This window comes from Gymnoscopelus braueri, assembly GCF_963280865.1.
Source record: "Gymnoscopelus braueri genome assembly, chromosome: 8".
In the NCBI taxonomy this organism is placed as follows: Eukaryota; Metazoa; Chordata; class Actinopteri; order Myctophiformes; family Myctophidae; genus Gymnoscopelus; species Gymnoscopelus braueri.
This window is the reverse complement of record NC_137609.1, coordinates 22652043-22674843: the sequence shown is the minus strand read 5'-3', so window position 1 is coordinate 22674843 and position 22801 is coordinate 22652043. Positions and strand designations below refer to the sequence as shown.

The following is a 22801-nucleotide window of genomic DNA, read 5'->3' as shown; positions in this document are numbered from 1 at the left end:
GCAATTAACCGAAAATATATCTAAACCGATATTTAGAACCAATAACCGACTTATAACCGAATAATCGAGAAGCAATATCTTGTGTTAGTTTTCATATCAAAGAATCAACACTTGTTTTACAACATTTGTAATAGATTGTTAACCCTGTATTGTACTTCGTTGTACAATGGTGGTGTACATAAATAGTGAAAATAGCCGATCTACAAGCGACGCGCTGTGAGCTTGTAGATCTGCTATTTTTACTATTAAAAAAAGACAGATATAACAACAGCAGTGAACTCAACAGATGTATCCATGATGGAGCAATCTACCTTTTGGATATATTGTTGATGGAGCACTCATGTACCCACTTATTGACTGAGGTGCAGATCTAGCATAGCTTCTCATACTGTAGTTCAAGGAACTGCCAGTGCTAAAATTATTTTTAGATTACATTTAGTGTAGCCTAATTACTATTGGAGCTTGTAATTGCTGCTGATGGCACAGTATGATCCACTAATAACCCAGGACTGGGATTCAGGCTTGACTTGGTTGGTTGGCTACATGGCATGACATTCTCATTACAATATGTCCATTTTGTATATAATAGATTATAGAATATAATAGATTTGTATATAATTTGTATTATAATAGTATATAATAAAAATGTGTGAAAGATAACGTTTGATTTGCCACAATGAGGACTTTGCCAAGTTCAGATAATGATGGAATACTGATTACAATAGAAAGTTAAACTCAGTCTTGGGGAATAAGGCACCGTAAGCATTCATAGGTTGATAGGGTATGATGGTGAATGATAAGACAACTCATCTGGCAGTTATTTTTACATCCGCAAAGCTAAATGTGCTGTGGTACTTTTCAGGCTGTATGCTATTTTAAATAATAAAGCCAGTGTTGGATGTTGAAGCACAGGATACCAGGGTTAGGCCAATATTAATAGAATATAATTAATAGAACTATCCAGAAGCACTCATGAAGGCTTTTCATTTAACCACTGTTTTATTATTATTTTTATTTTGGCCATCAGTTGTATGACAAAGTATATAGGGCTTAAGTGGTTAAACCACAATTACGGTAGAGTAGAGTATGTGTTTGTGTAATATATTTTGAGGGCAGAGTGCCATAATGTATTCAGTTACTTACTTGGCAGAGAAACTCCACCACTGTTTAAAAAAATATAGCATACTCATAGTGACAAACGTAACTGCCTTCTCATATATTTCTAATAAGCCTTGAGGCATTGTCTAATTATTCTACACTACTCAATTCCAGTAATATTGTATCAGTAGCTTTTATTATCGTCATGCTGGCAGAGGTTGTGTGCTACCAGTCAAAGTTAAACTCTTGGCATTCACAAGTTGTGGTCATTTACTTCAGCAAACACTGATCATGTTGGAAAATGGTAGTGTTCTCTTTGCTTGCTATTTCAGAAGCTGCCAGATAGCACACAGTAGTGTTTATACTGTATAATCTACAGTTGACTATTGAACTGCTATCGTTGTTGATGCTAGGTTCTTGGTTTACCTATGCTCCTAGATTACTGAGGCACTACACTCTCTCTCTGCTTTTGATGTATGTGTTTACCGTGCTTAATGCTCTCTGAATAAAGAGCGTCTGCTAAATGCTGATAATTGTAAATTGTCATAAGTTCGTATTGAGGGAAAACCCTTCGGAATTAAAGCAATAACTGATATATCGGTATATTTGAACTTTTTGTCGACATCGGTATCTGGCTCTGCACTTACGCAGCCGATGCGTAGTTTTAAATTGTTTTCTAAAAAGCAGATCTACATGCCATGCATTGTGAGCTTGTAGATCTGCTATTTTTGAAAATGTTTGAACTGCGCAATGACTTTGGCCGAGGTTTGAGTGGTGTAGTTACCTTGTCATGATCCAACTAGTCCAATAAGCGAGATATCTTGCTCAGTTGCTCCATTGATTAGAAATTGTTATTCCAAGAATAGACTCCTCAATGACTTACATTGCATGGTGAAACAGCTCTCAAAGTCACTCTTTTAGCAACGGTTCCCAAGCCATGTGGCCCATAGGTCAGCAGCCTATCTCCCGTTTTTGTAACTTGTGAGGCAGCTTGATGTACAAGTACACCCCCTGGACATGATGCTACAGGGACTTACCCCCCAATCCAACCCTTGATGCCGACTGCCAAGCAGAGAGGCATTGGGTACCATTTTTATAGTCTTTGGTATGACTCGGCTGGGGATTGAACCCCAACCTCCCAGTCTCAGGGCGGACACTTAAACCACAAGGCCACTGAGCTGGTTTTATCACATAAACAAATGCAAACAAAAAAATCTGATTTGAATATAAACATCACAAAACCGTTACAGCATAATAAAAACAAAACTGCAAAAATCTAGTTAAATCTCATCTTTAATCAAATCTAAGTTTTTCAGATTGATTAAAGTTGCACTTTTTAGATAGATACAGCTAATGAACTACTAAGCTGATGTAGACAACACAGTGAACAGTGAGCACCTGCCATAGAAGACACAAACGATGCTTGGCTGTTTACTGATGACTAAAGAGTTGTCACCACTCACACTTTATGTCTAACCTCACTTACATACATACTGTACCTGCTGGTTTATGCTATGTCCCATATTATATATACACATAATGTGTATACATTCAGATTTCTTCCTCTCATTACATTGACATGTTTTCTTTACCGTTGTAAGTTTTTGTCCTTTGCTCTCCCACTTCTTTACACCTGTAAACCTGTGACGTGACAATAAAGTTGATACTGACAAGCAGAGCTGATTATCTGTAGAGGGTGAACAGTATTGGTACAGAGATGGATGCCCTACTGTAAGCATGTGGCTAGCTACACTACACGGCTTATTTTAATAGAATAGCACCGTAGCGATGAGTGATCTTTTAAATTAAAAAAATCACAACAATCATAACACATTACATACATTACATAATTAATTAACCCATTAAAACCGGGAAAGCTGTGTCATTTTAGATTTTTGCTATTCAAAAATAACAGATATTTGTGCCACGCTATGAACTTGTAGATCTGCTATTTTTGAAAAATCTTGTGAATTTGTGCAAATCTTTGAATATAAAAAAATATAATATATTATAAAAACAAATATTTTTTAAAGCAAACATTTTGAACTCAAATCTTTGCTTCTGGGGGTCCCTGAAATACAATATTTTGAGATGGGGGTCCACGGCCAAATACATTTGGTGGGTCCTTGATATTAAAAAGTTTGAGCACCAATGATATACTGTAGCAACATAGGTTTTTCGGAAAACTGTTAGGATTTAGAAGACATTTGTATAATCGGCCTCAGGTCTTACTGGGTTAATGTATTCTCACAGTTATTTTTACTTGGTAAGTTATTTTACCTATAACAAAGAACAGCCTATATGTAACCACTGGGAATGGGTAATTAGGACTGAACTCTAGCCAAATGTTTATCCTGCTGTGCATATGATCTGGTTTCACACTTAAAAGTTGTCCCCTACCCTCGCTTTGCATTTTGTGCCCAGATGTTTCCTAGCAAGTTGCAGGTGTCATATACAAGCTCACACTCTCCTGCAAGGAGTCTCCTAACCGCTGTAGTCTGGTTGTTAGACACCAGCCAAGTCAGTCAACTCTGTCATTTGCACTGTGTGTTTAACTATAAAAATCTGGCACAATAATTTGTAGCTGTTTTTGAATTCCTTTTGAACTAGACCCTTCATTAGGGAGCATAATGTATTTTTCTATCATGCAGCGAATACATAATGCATGATTATTTTGTGTTATTTTGTACTGTATGCTTGGGATTCATCGTAAGACCTATCATTAGACATGAGGACTAAATAATGTCCTTTTGTGATTGTTTAACTGGTCTGTTGCACCACATGTTTAAAATGGTCCTTTTGCTAAATGTGACATAGTTCATACATTTTTACAAACAGTTGACATTGTCTTTCGAGAATACTGATATAAGAGCTCGACCAAAACATTTGTTTGGCCGATACATAATACAGCCTAGATCATTATTTGACTTTTTTGATGACATCAATATCCTGATTTTTAGATCAGCTTCACACTTATAGTTTGGTAGACTCGGTGCGATTCGGGGGTGAAGTTGCTTGCAACATTGTTGCATTTTTCATTTGGTGTGTTTTGCGTTCACATTGCACTTTGTCAAGCTCACCAAACATGTAAACAAATGTCACACAGTTGAATCGGTCGCTCATTTATTGGACAGAATTTCTAGGGAAACATATGGAAGTCCATTGGTCCAGAAATGAAATAATAACTACCACAATTAAATAAATAAATGCATTTATTTATTTAATTATATTTTTCATTTATATCATTGTGTATTTAATTGATTTCATTGTGGTATTTATAACAAATATTTTGGGACCAATAGACTGATAGCCTATAGAAACTCACCAACATTTTCTTGTCCTCCATATGGGATTGTACTATGAAACTGGATTTAGATGTTAACTTCAGGGGTAATACTGTACCAATGTCGGTCGGCAGTTGTTCACATATTAAGGCGAATTTATAAGCAATTCGTCGTACGACAGGGTTGCACTGATCTGTTGTTAACTAGTTGTACGAGCTCTTGTTTTATTGGATCTTGTTTATTCAATACACTTATTTGTTTTAGCTCTTGCTCATTTGATTTTCCTATTTATCTCATCTGTTTAAGAAAGCAGGTAGCTGATATATTGCACTTTCGCTAGGTACACTCTTAGTTGCTTGTTTTAGAGGAGAATGCACTTCTGGTGATTAGTAGTTTTGTTCCCTACCTATGTTGAATGCACTTTGGATAAAAGCGTCTGCTAAATGACTGTAATGTAATGTAATGTACAAGCTCACAACACGTTGAGGACGCTACGCGCTGTGAGCTTGTAGATCGGCTATTTTCGATGTGCGACCCGTTGTAGCTATGCCACAGTTATCAAGCCAGCCGGCACCTAGGCCGGCTGGCTAACGCAGGCTGGCGCCAGGATGAAGTGACTGAGGGGCGGTTGAAAATCGCAAGGGGGCAAATATATTATTTTATATTATTATTTGGGACACCGATATGAGTTGATGTTTTTTTTAATCATCATTAATTTACCCTACACTTGCCTGTTATGATGGTGGAACTGCCATTTAGCATCCAGGTGTGAAGGCACCCTATCTGGCCTCCCTAATTTGGACATGTTGTTATTGTGGAAACATTTTCGAAAGTTTAATCTACAAGCTTGTTGCAACGGGACAAATTGTGAACTTTATGATTGTTGTGATCTTTAATCAAATCTAAGTTTTTCAAATTGATTACAAAATGTTGCATTTATTGACAAATAACTGCAAAACATCTGTAATTGGTGGTCTGGGACCCAAAATGTGGCATCAAATATGTGCACAAATATTTTGTATTGTTGGATTAGATGCAGAAGTTAAAAGAAGTAAAAACGGCATTGACAGTTTGGATTCTTTATAATTTGCTCATATGATGCTGAGAGAGATGCGCTGAGTGCTGACAGGCCTGCATGTGCTCACTGCTTATCCAATGGCTAACCTAAGTTGTTGTGATCCAGCTCTGCTCTAGTTGACACCACAGAATGCTCTGTTTTGACACCCTGCCACCCCGCACACACCCCTTGCCCCCAGCCCCTCCTACCCCTAACACCACAAATCTCCTAGCTTATCCTTAGCTTGGCGAAAGACCACCGCTCCCCCACCAGTAGCACGGGTAATCACTCGTTCAGGCTCAACGCCTCTCCGCTTGATTTAAGAACCCCACCCCCCCAGATTTGTAATAGATAAATTGGTTAAATCTACAGAACGACACTCTGTCTACATAGAACACAGCTAAACGCATGTCGGAAACAAGCCGTCCATGTTTGTACAGATCATTTAAAATGCCTACAAGGAGAGATAGAAGACTAAGAGCTTTGATGGAAATGAGGACGTAGGCCTGAGGCATGCTGTGCGCGTGCGTGTATGTGTACTGTGTTGTTTCACTGTGTGTGTGTGTGTGTGTGTGTGTGTGTGTGTGTGTGTGTGTGTGTGTGTGTGTGTGGTAGACATGGTTGGGTTGTCGGTGCTTGGGTGATGAGCAGCAGTGCTAGCTAGCAGTGGAGCGTAATGTTCCTGCTTTAACACTTAATAACCCTGCCAGTGATTTACTGCCTATGAGGCTTTCTGCTGTGTGTGTTTTGTTCTCTTTATGAAAGGCAGGCAGTGTTTAGAGAATGACAAAGCCCCCCCCCCCCCCATCTCCAGGCACTCACCATTAATGAGGATTAAGGTGCTGACCACATTTACCGGCATTGGGATTTTTGATTATTTATTAATTTACATATCGAACATGTTGTTCTTGTTGACAGTAAAAGCACCTCACCTGAAAAAAGGGCACAAGACAAAAAAGTCATTTCAGTCTATGTTTATGTGTCTGAAGTTATTCATTTACATTTTCGTCTCTCTCTCCCTCTGTTCTTCTTCCTTCATCTATCTGGCTAGAGGTTCATATTAATGAAAGGATTTAATAACCGCTCTTTAAACCTTGGCTCAGCATCACATGTTTACTCTCATGTACGATATCTCTCTCTCTCTCTCACTCACTCACTCACTCACTCACTCTCTCTCTCTCTCTCTCTCTCTCTCTCTCTCTCTCTCTCTCTCTCTCTCTCTCTCTCTCTCTCTCTCTCTCTCTCTCTCTCTCTCTATTTCTCTCTCTCTCATATTCGTCTTCTAACTGCCTCCCCTATTGTTTCCAGGCCGACCTGACGGGGATCAAATGGAAGAGGTATGTGTGGCAGGGCCCCACCTCGGCACCCATCCTCTTCCCGGTGACAGAGGAGGACCCCATCCTGTGCAGCTTCAGCCGCTGCCTGAAGGCGGACGTGCTGAGCGTGTGGCGGCGGAGCCAGCGGCCAGGACGCAGGGAGCTCTGGCTCTTCTGGTGGGGCGACGATCCCAACTTCGCCGATCTCATCCACCATGAACTTGCAGGTAACCCTCCCCCCCTCATCCCCGAGCAAGAGAGCATGAACACGGATTGCACAGAGCAGATGTCGCAAAAGTCTTGCATTGAATGGAAGTCTTTCATTGACTCTTGTGTGCGTGATGGTTCGGGGACGATTCAAAATAAAAGAGCAAAGCATGTCCTTTCATCCTCTCGTCACAGAGAGGAGGTTGTGAAAAGAGATGATTTCTTAAGTTCATTTCTATGCAGGGTTTTATGTCTCCCAGGTGTCTTTTGCTCTCACACAAGAAATGGGATTGATGAATTCGACTGCCGTTTGACCTTCCCTTGCACTTTATTTGTTGTTGGATTCACTCAAGGTTATGAAGGTTTAAAAGGAAGTTAAGTGACAGTAAAATAGTGACTGTTGAGTGCTTTTGTAAAGCTGGCACCCGAAAAACACCAGATTTCATCTGGCAGTTTTTTCAATGATGACAAGTCACGCAGTTCACAGCCTGATTGTCAGGCAGACAAACTGGGAGATTCCTGTGTAAGTGAGAGCTTCTGGGAGGTGTTGAGTCTATGTGATCTGATGCCTTCTTAACGTGTCCCCCCCCCCCCCTGGCTGAATGATGATTGAGCTGGGCTGGCTGGCCCTGCCAGCACCTGTGGGGTAACTCCATCTCCACTCAGACACAAGGTGCCACACTTGTTTCCTACTTGTTTGTGTGTATATGAGAGTGAGAGAGACAAGAGTGAAAGCGCGAGTGTGTGTGTTATCGCCGAATCTTAAGTGGCTCCTGCCCTCCAGCAACCTATACTTTGCACCGGTGAGATAGAACAAGTAAGCTGATGTCGCATGTCGCCATTACCTAAAGGATGAGAAGTCCAGGAGGGGAGGTGGCAGCTAGGTGAATGGAGCTCTCTCCTTCTCCAGTTGCTTTGATAAAAAAGGGAATATGCAGGAGCAGTCATGCAGAAAAGAGGCAAACGCTTCATGGAAGTCTGTGCGCCCCCCTCTTCCCCCTATCCGTATTTCCTCCCATCACTCTCTTCAGCTGGAGTAGTGTCAGCGGTCCAGATTACTGGAGGAGGCCATCTTTATTCATGGTCTCCGCAACTGAGATTGAACTCTGCAGTCTGTGCTATGCACAGCCTCCGGTTGGCAGCCCCACTTCCATTAAGGGACGTTGTACCTGAAGTGACCTCGAAATGGGTGCTAAAGGCTGTGATGGGCAGCTTATTCAGACCTAACGGGCCACAGTGATAACCTGAAATGGCCAGGCCCAGACCCTGCTAATGGAGTGTGCTCTGTGTTGCAAGTTGGCGAGTCTGGTGGCATAAGGAATCTATATTTGGAGTCACAGCGTTCCTGCATGCCATTGGGTGCAAACAAACTATTCCCGTTTCTGTTTATGGAAATTACATCTGGTCAATAGAACGGCGACCCTACTCCGGTTTGTAGAACTGAGATTTTGTCATCTTGTAGCAATGGGCTTGTTGTGTTCTTTGAATGTGTTTTAATTGAACAATATGACGCACTGCCATCGGGAGTGACGAGCGGGAATGAGGCTTGACCTGGAACATCACACAGTCACTCTGACACACTGAAGCGCCTGATGACACAGAGAGAGACCCCCACATGTTACCCTCCCTCCCAGCATCGGGCTGGTTTCATGCTGGTGTGAATGCTTCCCAGCTGGGAGGGTGATGGTAGTGTAACGTGCTCTTCCTGTTTTTTTGGAAGCTGCTCCCATCAGATGGAAGACACTGCCCCCCTCCCCCGTTCTGCCTCTCTCTCTCTCTCTCTCTCTCTCTCTCTCTCTCTCTCTCTCTCTCTCTCTCTCTCTCTCTCTCTCTCTCTCTCTTGTCTTTCAGGCTTCTCTTGGGGGGAACAGCCAATGAAGCAGAGCGGAGCAGCCGCACTGGACAGATCTGAGGGTCAGCCAGAGCAATCTCATCCCCTCCTTTCCTCTGTGTGTGACTGCTTATCGGTCTGGTTGAGACGCTGTGTCCTGAGACCTGAGAAATACAGTTATGTGTGTGTGTGTGGAGGGGGTTAGAGTTTTAAGGCTTCCGCCTCACTCGCCTTTGGTGTGTGAACTTGTGTTTTCTCACAGGGGAAGGCAGCACTCAGCAAGCCTCTTCTACAGGGCTCTAGTGGTCTAGTGTGTGCCTGCCCGCGCGTGTGTGTGTGTAGCCTCAGTCAGCCAGGTTTGATGATTGACAGTCTGCTGTGGGAGGTTAGAGACTCCGCTGGGTGCTCCCGACAGCGGAGGTGAGAATGCACAATCACATCAGGGTGTGCAGTGGCAGCGTCACAGGCCATGCACGGCGGCACTGGCCCTGGACTACTTGTGTCCTCAACTGTCCCTCAAAGCCAAGGAAACCAATTGAAATGATATAGATGACATGGACAAATCGTTGGATCGTTGGCCCCATAAGGGTCAATTTGTACACTTTCTGATTTAAATGAACACTGACGATTTTGTGTGATTAGCAGCATATGTTTCTCACGCTCGCTTTGCTTCAGGATCAGATTATAACATACTGTATGGTTCTGCTTAGGGATTTTAGACCACGCTCACAGTGCTTTAACTATTTAGGCTACATAATAAGAGTACTGTAAAGAATATGTGTTTATAAAATAATAATACAAATATTTATATATTATTATGATTATTTCATTCAAGCTTGCTGGGCCACTCTGAGGTTGCTTCTGGGCCAGATGCGGCCTCCAGGCCGCCAACTGAATAGGCTAATTTATTGATGATCAAAAGAGGTAGGCGATATGAACACGCATATCCACGTAGTTAGTTAAAAGACTTAAGTGTGTGTTTTGTTTCCTTTTGTTAATTGTGCAGCATCATGGATGTTTACACTTTATTTTGCCACTCGTCTGTCAAAGTTGAAAAACTACCGCTCTCTTGTGGGACAATGTTGGCGGTAAACATGAAAATCCTGGCTCTTCCTTTCATGTCAGTAGTAGGCATGGCACTCACTCACTTCCACCCTCATTAGATTAGTGGTCTCTGAAAGTCTTTACATTTTTGAGCAAGTGCCATTTCTGTATACCACCAGGCCAGTAATCCCTTCTCTCCAGAGATGAAGGAGGGAGGGAGGGCACTGAAGGGCGGAAAACTTGAGGGATCTTTTAATTCTCGACATTTAATCACCACTGAAAGAATGTGAGGAGTGGTGAGTGTGTCTGTGTGGTGTGGTGTGATGGGCAGGGGTACCATGAGTAGCAGACCGCCAAGCCCCCTCTTCTACACTGTTTGACAAGCCGCTGTGCTCTTCCCAACACTTGAGAAACTCCAATTCTAATCTTCATCTGGCCATGCACAGAAAATCATTCCCACAGACGCGAACGAACACCAGCGCTAAATTAAACGGCTTGCCGACCCTTCACTGTGGCGTGCTGCATATTATCATGCAAATATCTTCCCCCCCCCGAAAAAGCCGGTGGCGTTCTCCTATCTGGGGGCATCCACAAAAGCCAAAGATAAACGGCTGCCTTCTCGTCCTCCTCAAAAGACCCACTGATCTCTTTTGCATAGAAATTAGGAAATGGATGTCCGTCTGTGAGGGTAATTGCTCCGCGGTACATTTCTTCTTCTTTTTTTACCACTCATCTGCCTCCATCCTTTCTTAACCGCCGCCCAGGACACCTCCACCGTGGTCCCTGGGGCACGAGAACTGGGCAGCAGCACACACACATTCATTCATTACTGCTGGTTGGGTCAGTTCTCTGGAGAGAGGAGGGGGGTTCTCACTCACCGGTGATGAGGGGGGGCAGTCGAAACATCTCCATCGTTTCAAGATCAACACACTGTTTGGGATTTATCCCGTGATTGATGGGAAGAAAAGAACAATTTAGCAGCCCTCTCCGAGCTTGTTTTTTTGGAGGGATCTGTTGGCATTTGTTGTTTTTCAGTTTTTATGCAATAATTCTTGGAATTCTTCTTTCTTTGCCAAGTTCGAAAGCCAAGAATTATTTCTCTCTTTCCCTCTCTCTCTCTCTCTCTCTCTCTCTCTCTCTCTCTCTCTCTCTCTCTCTCTCTCTCTCTCTCTCTCTCTCGCCCGTCCACTCTCCTTTTGTGTCCATTGGAATCAAAACAACCCTGCTATGTACCCCAGGGCGAATTATGCCACTTCCAAAAGGCATTCTTCAGCAGGCTCTGAGGGCAGTGTTGGCCAGAATGGTCTCCAGGTCATTTTGTTTTTATCCCTTTCCACTGTGATGGGTCAAATTTAGGACCATCATCTCATATGAAAGTAACTGTCAAAATCAACGCCTGCAGATTTAATTTTTTTCCACATATTTCATAACATTCATGTGATATGGGGGGGGGGGTGTAATACAATATGTAATACAATATTAAGACCATGGACTGATTTGGTGAACGCTATGAATCAATGTGAACGCTATGATCCCTAATTCACTTTGTAAAATCCTCCTCAATCAGAGCAGGTGGTTTGGCACTAGAGTTAACCACTTAAACCCCATATAATTAATTGACCGATATCCCCAATGGGTCCCCTCCTATTTCCCCTCTACACCAAATCTCTTTGCCAAAAACAGCAGCTCACAAGATATTGTGTTTTTGCAGAATATTCGCCCCAGAATAGCGAGACTAGTGTTCACGTGGTGCATCTGAGTGTTGTTGTTATTTCTGTGGGATGGTTGCCCATACGCCTGTGCTGGTATTTGTTCACCACTAACCCGCTGGCCCTTTTGGATACGTGTGTGTTTGTGAGGAACACAGAGCCATGCGCTTAGCCTGGCATCGGTGTAAACTTGCATTGATCAGCAGAGAGCTTGTCTGAAAGGCACAGGCCCCCTTTTCAGCTGTGCATAAAAATCACGAAACAGCTTCCCCCACACTTGTGCAATACAATGCATGAAGTGATTTCTGCTCATGAAAATAATACTCTGGCAGATGAAATGATTACCAAATCGGAGAGAGAGAGAGAGAGAGAGACAGAATGTCAGAATTTATTTACCAAAATGTCCATCCAAGCTATGTTACCTGTGTCCGTTTTCTGTACATAGACTGAGAAACCACCAGGGGTTTGCTGCCAGTTTATAGACCCATTTATAAACCCCATAATTAGGCAATTTTGTAAAGATTTCAGCATCGCATGACTGGCAGCTCTGCATCATCATCACTGGTATGTTCAGGTTTCCTTACATGCAGCAAAAATGTGTTTGTTTTTTAATAGTAAAAGCTGCACTATGTAACTTTCCTGTTCTACCCCAGATTTGAACCTGGGTCTCCTGCGCATGTGCTGATTTTTTGAGGAGCTAATGCCTACAGACTTATCTCTACCACCGTGCTTAGACCAAACTGGTGTGTTGTCCAAAATGAACGGTTCAACAAATCAAAACATGGAGGGTATAAAAGTCCATATTTCTTATTGTTCCATATGCCGCAAGATGACACACGTTTTGGTTATCCAGCCTTCATCAGTTTGGAGTATTAACATACTCTACCATAAGGATTGGACAAAATATATTTTTTTTCACTAAAGAAAATTACATAATAGATCTTCCGGTGTACGCAAGGATGGGTATTGTTTGAAGTGGCTGTGTTGAAACGTTTAACTTTACAATTTGTTGTGCTGTAACAAAAGGGGCAGCAGTTTTGGAGTAATTATGAATGAGTTACCTGAGATAACTTTAATCTTTCTTTAGTTGCAGAGCAAAACATACAATCTTGAGCATTGTAATCGATTCGAGCAGTCCTGTTGCATCCACGTGTCACCAAATAATTATGCTGGGATCTAACCAAACGTCAGAACAAATGTCACTGACAGTAATGCCATTTGAATTCTACTCTTCAGTGGTTAGTCAACTATATTTGTTTTAACTCATTCACTGCCAGGCTTATTTCAAGCTTGTTGATCCATGTGCCATAGACAGGAAAAATTTAAAAATTTGATTTTTTTCTCCGTTTACATTTTAACATTGAAGTGGATGGAGCATTAACTTTTTGAAAATCGTTTTCTGTTTTATTTAAATTATATATATATTTTTTTGGTGACGTCAAAAGACGTCATTGGCACTAATGGCACACTGAAAACGGCCGTCAAAAGACGTCATTGGCACTCAATGAGTTGTTAATAACCCCCCAAACTGCCACCCCAGCCACTTAATTGTCCAGTACATGATGGGAACTAACAGGAAAGTTGGGACACAGAGAAGGGATGACAATGTTGCAAGTCTATAATGTACCTTAGCCCGCTGAGCCACCAGGAAGCCCCAGGCTAGGACCTAAATGGAAATAATTCATCATTATACTCGCCTTAGATGGCCTGTTGAGCTCAACTCTGACTCCCAAGTTAGAAACGGATGAAGCAGTCAGTGAGGGTTTAACTGTGTACAGCTTGGTGATGCTCCAGTGGCAATGAATGAATAGGATACTGATGCTAAGGACTCCTCAAATGTTTGTGTGAGCTTTTTACAATCAAAAAGCACTTACTTTGTGTTCCGTTCTTTAAATGATCATTTGCATGTACTGGAGCTTAGATTACAATAGCATAATGTCATCATCAGTCACAAGCCTGACATTTCACTCCGCTATTCCCACAAAACGGTCCTCTGGATATGCAGCGTTTACATTGAATTTAGCCTAACTCACAGATGCATGTCAGTGTTAAATTTTTCTGACATCCTACAGTATTTCCCCTTTTTACATTTTCTAATAGATTAAATTTACAAGTCACGGATGGAAAAGTACCCCCCCCCCCTTAGGGGTTAAAGGAGCTTTGTTTACAAAGTGTCATTTCATTGCCAAAAATAGAACAAAGAAAATTAATTGACGTGGCTTTCTGTGGCACCATTTAGATCATCAGTGAGATGAGTCAATTTTTTTAAATAAAACTGAACATCTAATGTTCTAATGTTTTGCATGTTTTTTAATTTATAGCCCTTAAATATGCGTATTGCTGCTCTTGGTTATAAAAAAATTAAGACGATGCTGCTCTTTGCAATGAGACATATGTAATGTACATACATAAGCTTACCATTTTCAGTACATTTTATGTACTTCTCATGCATATGTCCCATGACTTTGATATCATATCAAGTCTTGACGAAAAACTAGCATCATTTTGCCAGAGGTTGTTGGGGCCGCGTGCTCCGTTCGAATCGGTTTGTATTAAGGATAATTAGCAAGCGATACACCCAGTCAACCTTGGCTAAGGATTTGAAGCGTGCGCCGGGTTTTTCCCGCCGGTTCTACGTTGCAGCCGTGAAATGCCGAGACATGATGAATAGATAAATCCAGACCTGCTTCTGGAGGAGGGTGGTGGCTTTTGTGCTCAGGGATCCATTTTCCAGGACTAATCTCCTGCTTCTGAACACCCACACCCACACCCTCCTCCTCCTCCACCTCCCCTTCCATCTCTCTCTCTCTTTCTCTCTCTCTCTCTCCCTCTCTCTCTCCGTGTATTCTGATGGATCTTCTCCATTGGCTGGCGTGGTGCAGGACGCGGCCATGCGTGCATCTCTGGCCCAGGGGGTTGCAGGCTCTCTATTTTCTTCTCTGTGCTGTTTCTCTCTCTCTCTCTCTCTCTCTCTCTCTCTCTCTCTCTCTCTCTCTCTCTCTCTCTCTCTCTCTCTCTCTCTCTCTCTCTCTCTGCTCAGGAAATATCCATTAATTAGTAATGGAGACTTTACGGAGCGCAGACGTCTCTCCGTTTCTCTCCCTCTTCTCTTTCTCGCTCTTTCGTTGCAGATAAGGAAGAGGCAGGAGGAGGAAAAAGCATTGTCTGGCCAGGCTTAGTTGAATCCCCTAAACGATCACGAGAGCGTAGTGTCAGTGTTTAATGACACACTGCGGCCATAATTGTCGCTGTGTCGTAATTTGTGGCTGAAGAGAGATCACTTATAGAATCGTATGTTTTTTATTCTTCTTTTACCACTCCCCAGCGCCTTGATGACAACGTGCAGCAATAACCATGAGTGCCATTTTGTGCCTTTTTTTGTGTTTCTCCGTTGTGTAGAACGAGCGGAGGAGGTTCATTATAAAGCCTGATTCGTACTTGGTCGCGAGATGGTGTATCGCACCGAGGTCTGCTATTCTTGGCATTCTTGGTGACGGAACTAGGGATGTGTAAAAGTGACCAAAATGAAGTTGATGTCATGTTGTCAGGTGCTTAGTTTGTGGGGTTAGGTAAGTGTGAGAACGAGCATGTCTGTGTGTGTTTGTGTGTTTGGGTTGGGGGTGGGGGGGTCGGGGGTGTACTGGGCAGGGCTCTGCTCTGGACCAGAGTAAGAGCTTGTATAAAGGTCATCTCATCTGGGCCCGCCACCCGAAAGGCAGAGACATGAAAGTGTCACAACCATCAGCTGAGACCATAAATCTGTGTCTGAACCAGGGCACTCATTTGTCCCCCTGTGCACTGGCCAACACACACACACGCACACGCGCACACACACCAGACAATTAAACACGCTGCAACTTTTAAGAGATGCAGACTTAAAGGTTGGCCCCTGTAAATTGATTTATCAATGGGTGATTTAATCTGGGGCAGGAAACGGACACTATGCTATCAAAACAAGAGGTTGAGGAGTTTCTTAAAAGATCCAGCATGAGTCACCCCCCAAAGTGACGAGCGCAGCAAATATTTCCCTCTTTGGCAAATCTCAACTTGTTTCGTTACACTTGTATCAACTGAGATGGACGGACGTCGGACGCGCACACTTGAGTAACAGCGGCACGAACATAGAATAAGGTATAATGACTAATGGAATATGACACCCTCCCTGTGTTTTATTTGTTTTTCACTTCACCAAATATTTGGTCACTTACTTACAACTGCTTACATGTCTTCAAAGTGAGAGCACATCATGCAGGATTTTTCTGTATGCCATGTTTCATTCAGTCTTTCTATAGCTGCTTTCATTTAACTGCGACTGGTTATTAATTCGATGGAATGCCATAAGTGGCTGCTATTCAGCATGTGAGACATTCGTATGGCATAGACTTAGCGTTAAGAGCTGAGGCATTTGTTCCTGTCTTTGTCCAATAAGGAACGTGCCTAATAGGCCTCCCTAAGGACCATGGGAACATGAGTATGTAACTTTCTCTCTACAATGTACCGAGAGTGGGACAGAGAGCTGTGATATTTTGTTGGGGATTTAATCTTTTAACTTTATGTATTTTTTTACATGTTTATGTTATTTGAAGCTTGTCTAGTGAAGGATGAACTATATACACATCAAAAGTGGATGCTGGGTTAAGGGCAGAATGTGGTTGTTTTTTATTTTTATTGACCTGACAAAGATCCGTCATGGATCAAAACCTTGTCTGATTAATGTCTAAACTATTTGAAGCTCATCTCACATTCATTTCCAACAGGGGGTCACGGTTTTACCTTCTTTTATGTGTTCATGTTCCCAACCCATTTGGAACTCCTTGGCAGATTCCAGAGGAGGTCTACAGAGAAAGGGGGGCTGGGGGTGTTCCTCCAATAAGCAGTGGCAGAGCCAACTCCCTGTCCATCTCACTGCTACAAAACCTGGCCCTTCCCCTCACAACCCCTGTAATTCCACTGCTCCCCCACCCAGCTCGTAAGTTCGACTTTGATGTCGTGTTGTTGTGGTGTCTGTCTGAGTGCTTGTATTCGACTGGTTCCATTTGACAGCGTAGCCTAGTTGTTGTTGCTCCCCCTCACTGTGTTTCCGTCTTTGCGTCTGTCTTTAGGGCGAGAGAGCCTTATTTTAGACTTTATTTTCCCCCTGTCCGCCTTGAACTGTGTGTATAAGGAACATGAGGTCGCTGGGGACGCTTGATGCAAACCAGACGCCTGCTTCAGCACTGCTTGGCACTGGAAGGATAGAGTCTGGGAGGAAGGAGGGTACAAGGAAGGAAAGGAGGGGACAGGGAAGGGAGGAGGGGAAGGCTAAGTCAAATGCGATCTCTGTTGAAGGGCAGGGGATCTCTGTGGCTGTTAATGTCAAACGAAGGTGGTGGGCTTCGCTGTCAATTCCAGTGAAGGAACGTCCACTTAAAAAGGCAGAATAAGGAATGCATAGCCACTAAAGATATTTTACCCTTGAATTGCCATGGTTCGGATTTGAGCTCTTTTCCTCACCGGTTCCCTCCTCTTCCTCATGTCTGGAAGCAGATGTGTTTATCATGAGCCGTGCTGATGATAATTGTCTATATTCAGCACGAATCCCCCCCCCTCCTCTCCCCCTTAATCTGTTGACATTGCCTTGCCTGAGTGGGATGGTTCTCTATTCATGCTGAACTTTTGCTCTCTGTGCTGCCATGTCTGTCAGGCTGGCCAAGCCGTTTGCTAAGTCACTCAGAGCCGACAGAGAAAGGCTGTTGCTCTGATAAATGTTTTGGTTTGTGCGTTAATTACTGCTTCACTTTAGTTAGACAAAGATTTCTTCTCCCTGCTCTTTTCCTACTAAATATTTCCAAGTAAGGATTGATGAACTCATTTGCTTTTAATGGGGATCATTCAATTTTGTCTACGTTTTCTTTTTTGTTCCTGATTTCAGCCTTCCTTAAAATGGGTTGATGTGTGTGTACGTGTACACCTGATGATGAATTAGTTTGTAGCTCTACAGTCATCTAGCACATAGCCCTCTGCTCTTCAGCTACTCGGCCTGGGGTTGTTGTCCTTTGGTCGAATGGGAGATTGATTTTGGAGGCTGGCGCAGTCCAGGAGGACTGTGGGTTTGTTGGTAGATTGTGGGGGAACTTTTGTTTTGTTATGTACGGTGTGTGTATACATATACATATACATATACATATACATATACATATACATATACATATACATATACATATACATATACATATACATATACATATATTATACATATATTATACATATATACACACACATATACATTACACACATATACACACTAGTGTGCATGTGCGCAGACTTGGACACACACACACACACACACACACACACACACACACACACACACACACACACACACACACACACACACACACACACACACACACACACACACACACACACACACACACACACACACACACACACACAGGGGCTGACCTGGCTGGCACACAGCCCTGTGGTTTTGGAAAGCACATCATTGATAATTTCCTCTTTTGAAAGGCTCTTACAGTCACTGCTAAACATGCAATATTTGCCCACCTTCCCACCGTGACAACAAAGCCGCTTATTTTTTTACAAAATCCAGTACATTTTCATTAACTCTTATTTCTTTGTGCTGACGAGTGTCTCGTCAGCTGAGGTGATGTGTGTGTGTGTGTGTGTGTGTGTGTGTGTGTGTGTGTGTGTGTGTGTGTGTGTGTGTGTGTGTGTGTGTGTGTGTGTGTGTGTGTGTGTGTGTGTGTGTGTGTGTGTGTGTGTGTGTGTGTGTGTGTCTCTGTGTGTCTCTGTGTGTGCGTGCGTGCGTGCGTGCATGCAGGGTTAGTGCACAGTGTTTGTTTCATCATCCGCGGGCGCTCTCAGGGAGATGTGTGCCGTAGTAGACTCCACTGAAAGGAGCTTAAGTGCTGTAAGATGCGAGTGTCAGTGGCTGTTAATGAGATTAGCCGGGCATCCAGGCCAGCCACAGAATGCCATCCAGAAACAAGCCCAGGTATTAGAGACGACCAGACCACACACACTAGAGTGCACCGCAAGCACCTGGAGCCTTGCCTGCACAGCCCCCATGGCAAGCGCCAGGCCTCCGTTTGACTCCTGATAAGACACACACACACACACACACACACACACACACGCTATCTGTCACACTCCATGAGTGCCACTCCTGTATGCGGTTTCATCACTCTGTCTTACAGTGATGAGATTTTCAGATGTCACTCTAGATATAGCCTGAGGCTACGAGCTCAATCCATGGTCTTGAAGGGCGGACCCAAACACAGCCGCCTGGATTTGTGCGTGGCTTCCTATTGCCTCACCAATCTATGTCCCCGCCTCCCCTCCCCTCCCCCCCTCGGCCTGTGCACGGAACACGCTGACGTCACCAAATTTAGAGCGACGCCCCTCTGCACTCTGATTGGTAGGGAGATAACAAGGTCCAAGACCATCGTTCGTGCATCGCTCCCCCAGGCTTTTCTTTTTTGTAACAAAAAAAAATGCATGGGTTTCCGAGGCTACTCTAGATATGACTGGCTGGTTTTGCATTCGGGCAAATGTGCATTTTCAATTTCTGTCCCCATCTGTTGTGGTTATTACCCCTTTGGATATGCTTAGTTATGCTCTTGTGCCCGCCATAGAATAACTCTATCGCATTTCATTTCTGGCTATTCATGAAAGCTAGTTTTTCTTATCAGCCTGTTACAGTAGCTCTGAGCTCCGACATTGTATCGACACTTCTTGGAGTGTTTGCCAGACTGGGAAGGCAACGTGTTGGCATGCCTGTAAGCACGTTGTTGTATTGTCATGCGTTAGGCTGATTAAATTGAGAGAGAGAGAGTATAGACAATTCTAAACAGAGGGAAATGGTGTAATTCTTTCGTCTATGTGTTCAAACTAGAGCCGGGTGATATGACTTAAAAGTGTTAATTACAAACATTGATATTCGACATGTCTCCATATTGATCTGTTTTCTCTAGACTTCCCCAATTACATAATTCAGCATTCGACGTTGCACCTCAACGTTTCCTATGTCTGTATTCAGCCAGAAGAAGTCAGACTTCCAAATAACACTGGTTAAAGGGAGAGCAATAAAGAATTATTTTCCCTGAACAACTTTCACCCTGTTGTACCTTTTTTGGGAATGTCATTTTACAGTAGGTGAACATTTTCAAAAACTTAACATTTTGTAAACTAAACAAGTGCAAGATCAAACCTCCTCCAGCTTTTGCAAAAATGATGTTAACCCATTCAAGCCGGGAACGCATCTGTGTCATTTTAAGATTTCTTTGCTAGCCTATGAGCTTGTAGATCTGCTATTTTTAGAAAAATCTTGGACATTTGTGCAAATCTTTGAATATATATATTTTTAAATCTTTGGTTCATGGGGGTCCCTGGAACTAAATATTTTGAGATGGGGGTCCCCGGCCAAATACATATCATTTTGCGGTCATCATTTTGGTTTTTGTCTCTTTCTTTTATTATATGACAATTTGGCCAATAAGTTTGTTGTTAACTTTTGATGCAGTCTTTTTCTTTTCTTTTCTTTTTTGAGGTATTAAAAAGGTCTGAAAAGTCCTTAAATTGTCACTTCACCCCCCCCCCCCCCCCCACCCGAATCATGTCACGACCCACAGGTTGAGAACCACTGAGATAACTAGGCAGAAGTCCAGTGATGGATTTATAAATGAAAAGATACCAGAGTAAAGTTCTACACATGGAGAATGATGTTGACAAAAAATACAGGGTACAGTGGTGTGTGAGGGGTTCATGACTGGTTACGGATACATTACACTGTCAAATAATACAAATAAAGAACTTAATAGAATTTTTCATATTGATCATGAAAATATATATGTGTATAAAAAAAACGTTTTTTAACTCCATTTTAATGCGTTTAACTAATTAATTAATATTATGTGCTGCTTTTATGATATATTGATGTCCCTGCCTGTTTGCCGCATTCCACCCATCATCACAACAGAAAAGTGTTTGTGTGTGTTTCTGTTACTGCAGAGGGGGGGGGGGGGGGTTGAGTGGATACACCTGCTGGTTTAGGTTCCTATATAATCCAGGCAAACCTTCTTAAATTGCTCATTGTAAACATTGTCGCTGTCGGGCAGAAACCTCCTATCTCCATATTCTAACTGTGTGAATTGTTTTGTAAAGTACTGTAATGCCGTACTTGAGCAGGTCCACGAGTCTATATGAGATTTCCACCCAACAGAGACGACATACTAGACTGGTGCCCATTGGGCATCAGTCTACTCGGGGGCCACGCAAGTCGGGAACGATGCAAGTTGAGAATGCATGCGCCACCCGGTTTTACAATACCCATTGTACCTGCTGTCAGAGTACTGGCTGTACCCAATAGTCTCCATATATGGGCATGCTTCCATATATGGCCATGTTACGTTTCTGATGCCCGCCGTCTGTCAGACGATGACACCTGCTTTAATATAGGATAGGATGGGACACTGATGCAGTTAACATAATTTCATAATTTATTGTTTTGTCAGGACTAAAGAGCTTGTAGTCCTCAAATTAACCCAGTATTCTCTCTCTCCTTCCAGCTGAGGATGATGGGCTATGGGAGAACGGCCTCTCCTACGAGTGTCGCACGCTGCTGTTCAAAGCCATCCATAACTTGCTGGAGCGTTGCCTCATGAACCGCAGCTTTGTTCGCCTTGGCAAGTGGTTTGTGAAGCCCTACGAGAAGGACGAGAAGCCCATCAACAAGAGGTAAGGGGCCACTACACTCTGTTCTGTTCATAGTTCACTCACATACACTCTTCCCTGGAAGCATCAGGTCTATGTCATTGTCTGAGTCGTCCCAGGAAGCATTACGTCTATGCCCAAGTCTTCCTAGGTTGCATCAGGTCCATTTCCGTGTGTGTGTGCTTGTAAACAGTCGAGCCGTCATACTCATTCTCGCTATCTGCTGCACAAGGATGTCCTTCAGCATCTGGCCTCTCACTGATAACAGACGAGAGACACTGGCAGTGAGGATTCTCATTGCCTCATGTTCCCCATCAATCTTCTTCACGTCATTTTGAAAGCTCAGATGGTTGGACATCTCCCAATTTATTCAGGACCCTTTTGTAAGGTTGACCATGGAGCTCGGGCACATATGAAGAGATCTTGCAACAGTTCTGCAGTCCTCATGTTTTTTTGTTGTTTTTTTCTTTTCCTTTTCTGTAGTAAAAGATCATGCAATCCGATTCAAGTGCAGACAGAATGACCAACAGAGAAAAAGAAAAACTACAAAACCTAAAAGAATTAAGAACAACATAAAAGTAACCTTTATTTGCCAAATGCGTCTTGTCTAATCTCTCTCAAGGAGCTCCAGCCTCCTTATATACTGTACACACTATGCCCCTCCTACTGACAGTGAGAGATATCAATTAACCATTAAATATCTATTCCCCAATATCACTATAATTCACTACATACAATTCTAAAAAAAAAATCTAATCCAAAAGGTACATACAATAGCTTTACCCCCAAAGTGCTGAATAAATAACACTCCAAGGTGGGGAGTCTCCCGAGAAAAACTTTTTTACTTTAAAAAAAAGTAAATAAACAAAACTAAAGAAAAACTCCCCCTAGAAAGGAGCAAGTGGATCTTTCTCTGTTTGTCTGTTTCAGACTTGTATACATAATAATAATAATTGGAATACCAAGATTTTAAAGAAAAAGCTGCTTTCATTAGTTTATCATTTTTAGTCCCATTAGTGGCAGAGATCTAAGAATGGTAATGTCGGTTCGTTCCTCTGTCTATCTGCCCGTTTAACCACTTTGGTCCCAAAAAAAGATTCTTCGGCAACTGCTAGTTGGATTGTCATGGAATTCGCTGAGCACTTTCATGTTCCGCAGAGGATGATCCCTGCCGACTTTGGTGGCCCTGTGGCCTTTCCTCAAGCGCCACCTTTAGGTCCACTTGCATACATGATTTCTCAAATCTAATAGACGGATTGCACATTCATGCTCACCGGAGGATGAACCCAAACCATTTAAGTGACCCTTTCGCTATGCTACCCTCACTCTGGTTAAAATGTCAACATTGCACACAAGATATCTCATCTAAGGATAACTCATCTAATTGTGCTTTTCCATAGCACAGTATCCTCGGCTTGCATTTTCTTTTTTTTTTAAAGATATTTTTGGGGGCTTTTTCTGCCTTTATTGATAGTAGGCTGACAGGATATGGGGAGAGAGATGGGGGGGTGACATACAGCAAAGGTCGTAGGGATCGGGAG

The 22801-nt window shown here is 42.8% G+C and overlaps 1 protein-coding gene across 1 annotated transcript in view; it reads left to right on the top strand.

Annotated features, from left to right (window-relative positions):
* The window catches only part of med13a (mediator complex subunit 13a), a 91487-nt gene that overhangs the window by 3866 nt on the left and 64820 nt on the right, over nucleotides 1-22801 (top strand). The window contains exons 2-3 of the mRNA XM_080434672.1: nucleotides 6748-6982; nucleotides 21116-21284. Coding sequence (XP_080290798.1) covers nucleotides 6748-6982; nucleotides 21116-21284 — 404 coding nt within the window. The remainder of the gene's footprint in view (nucleotides 1-6747; nucleotides 6983-21115; nucleotides 21285-22801) is intronic.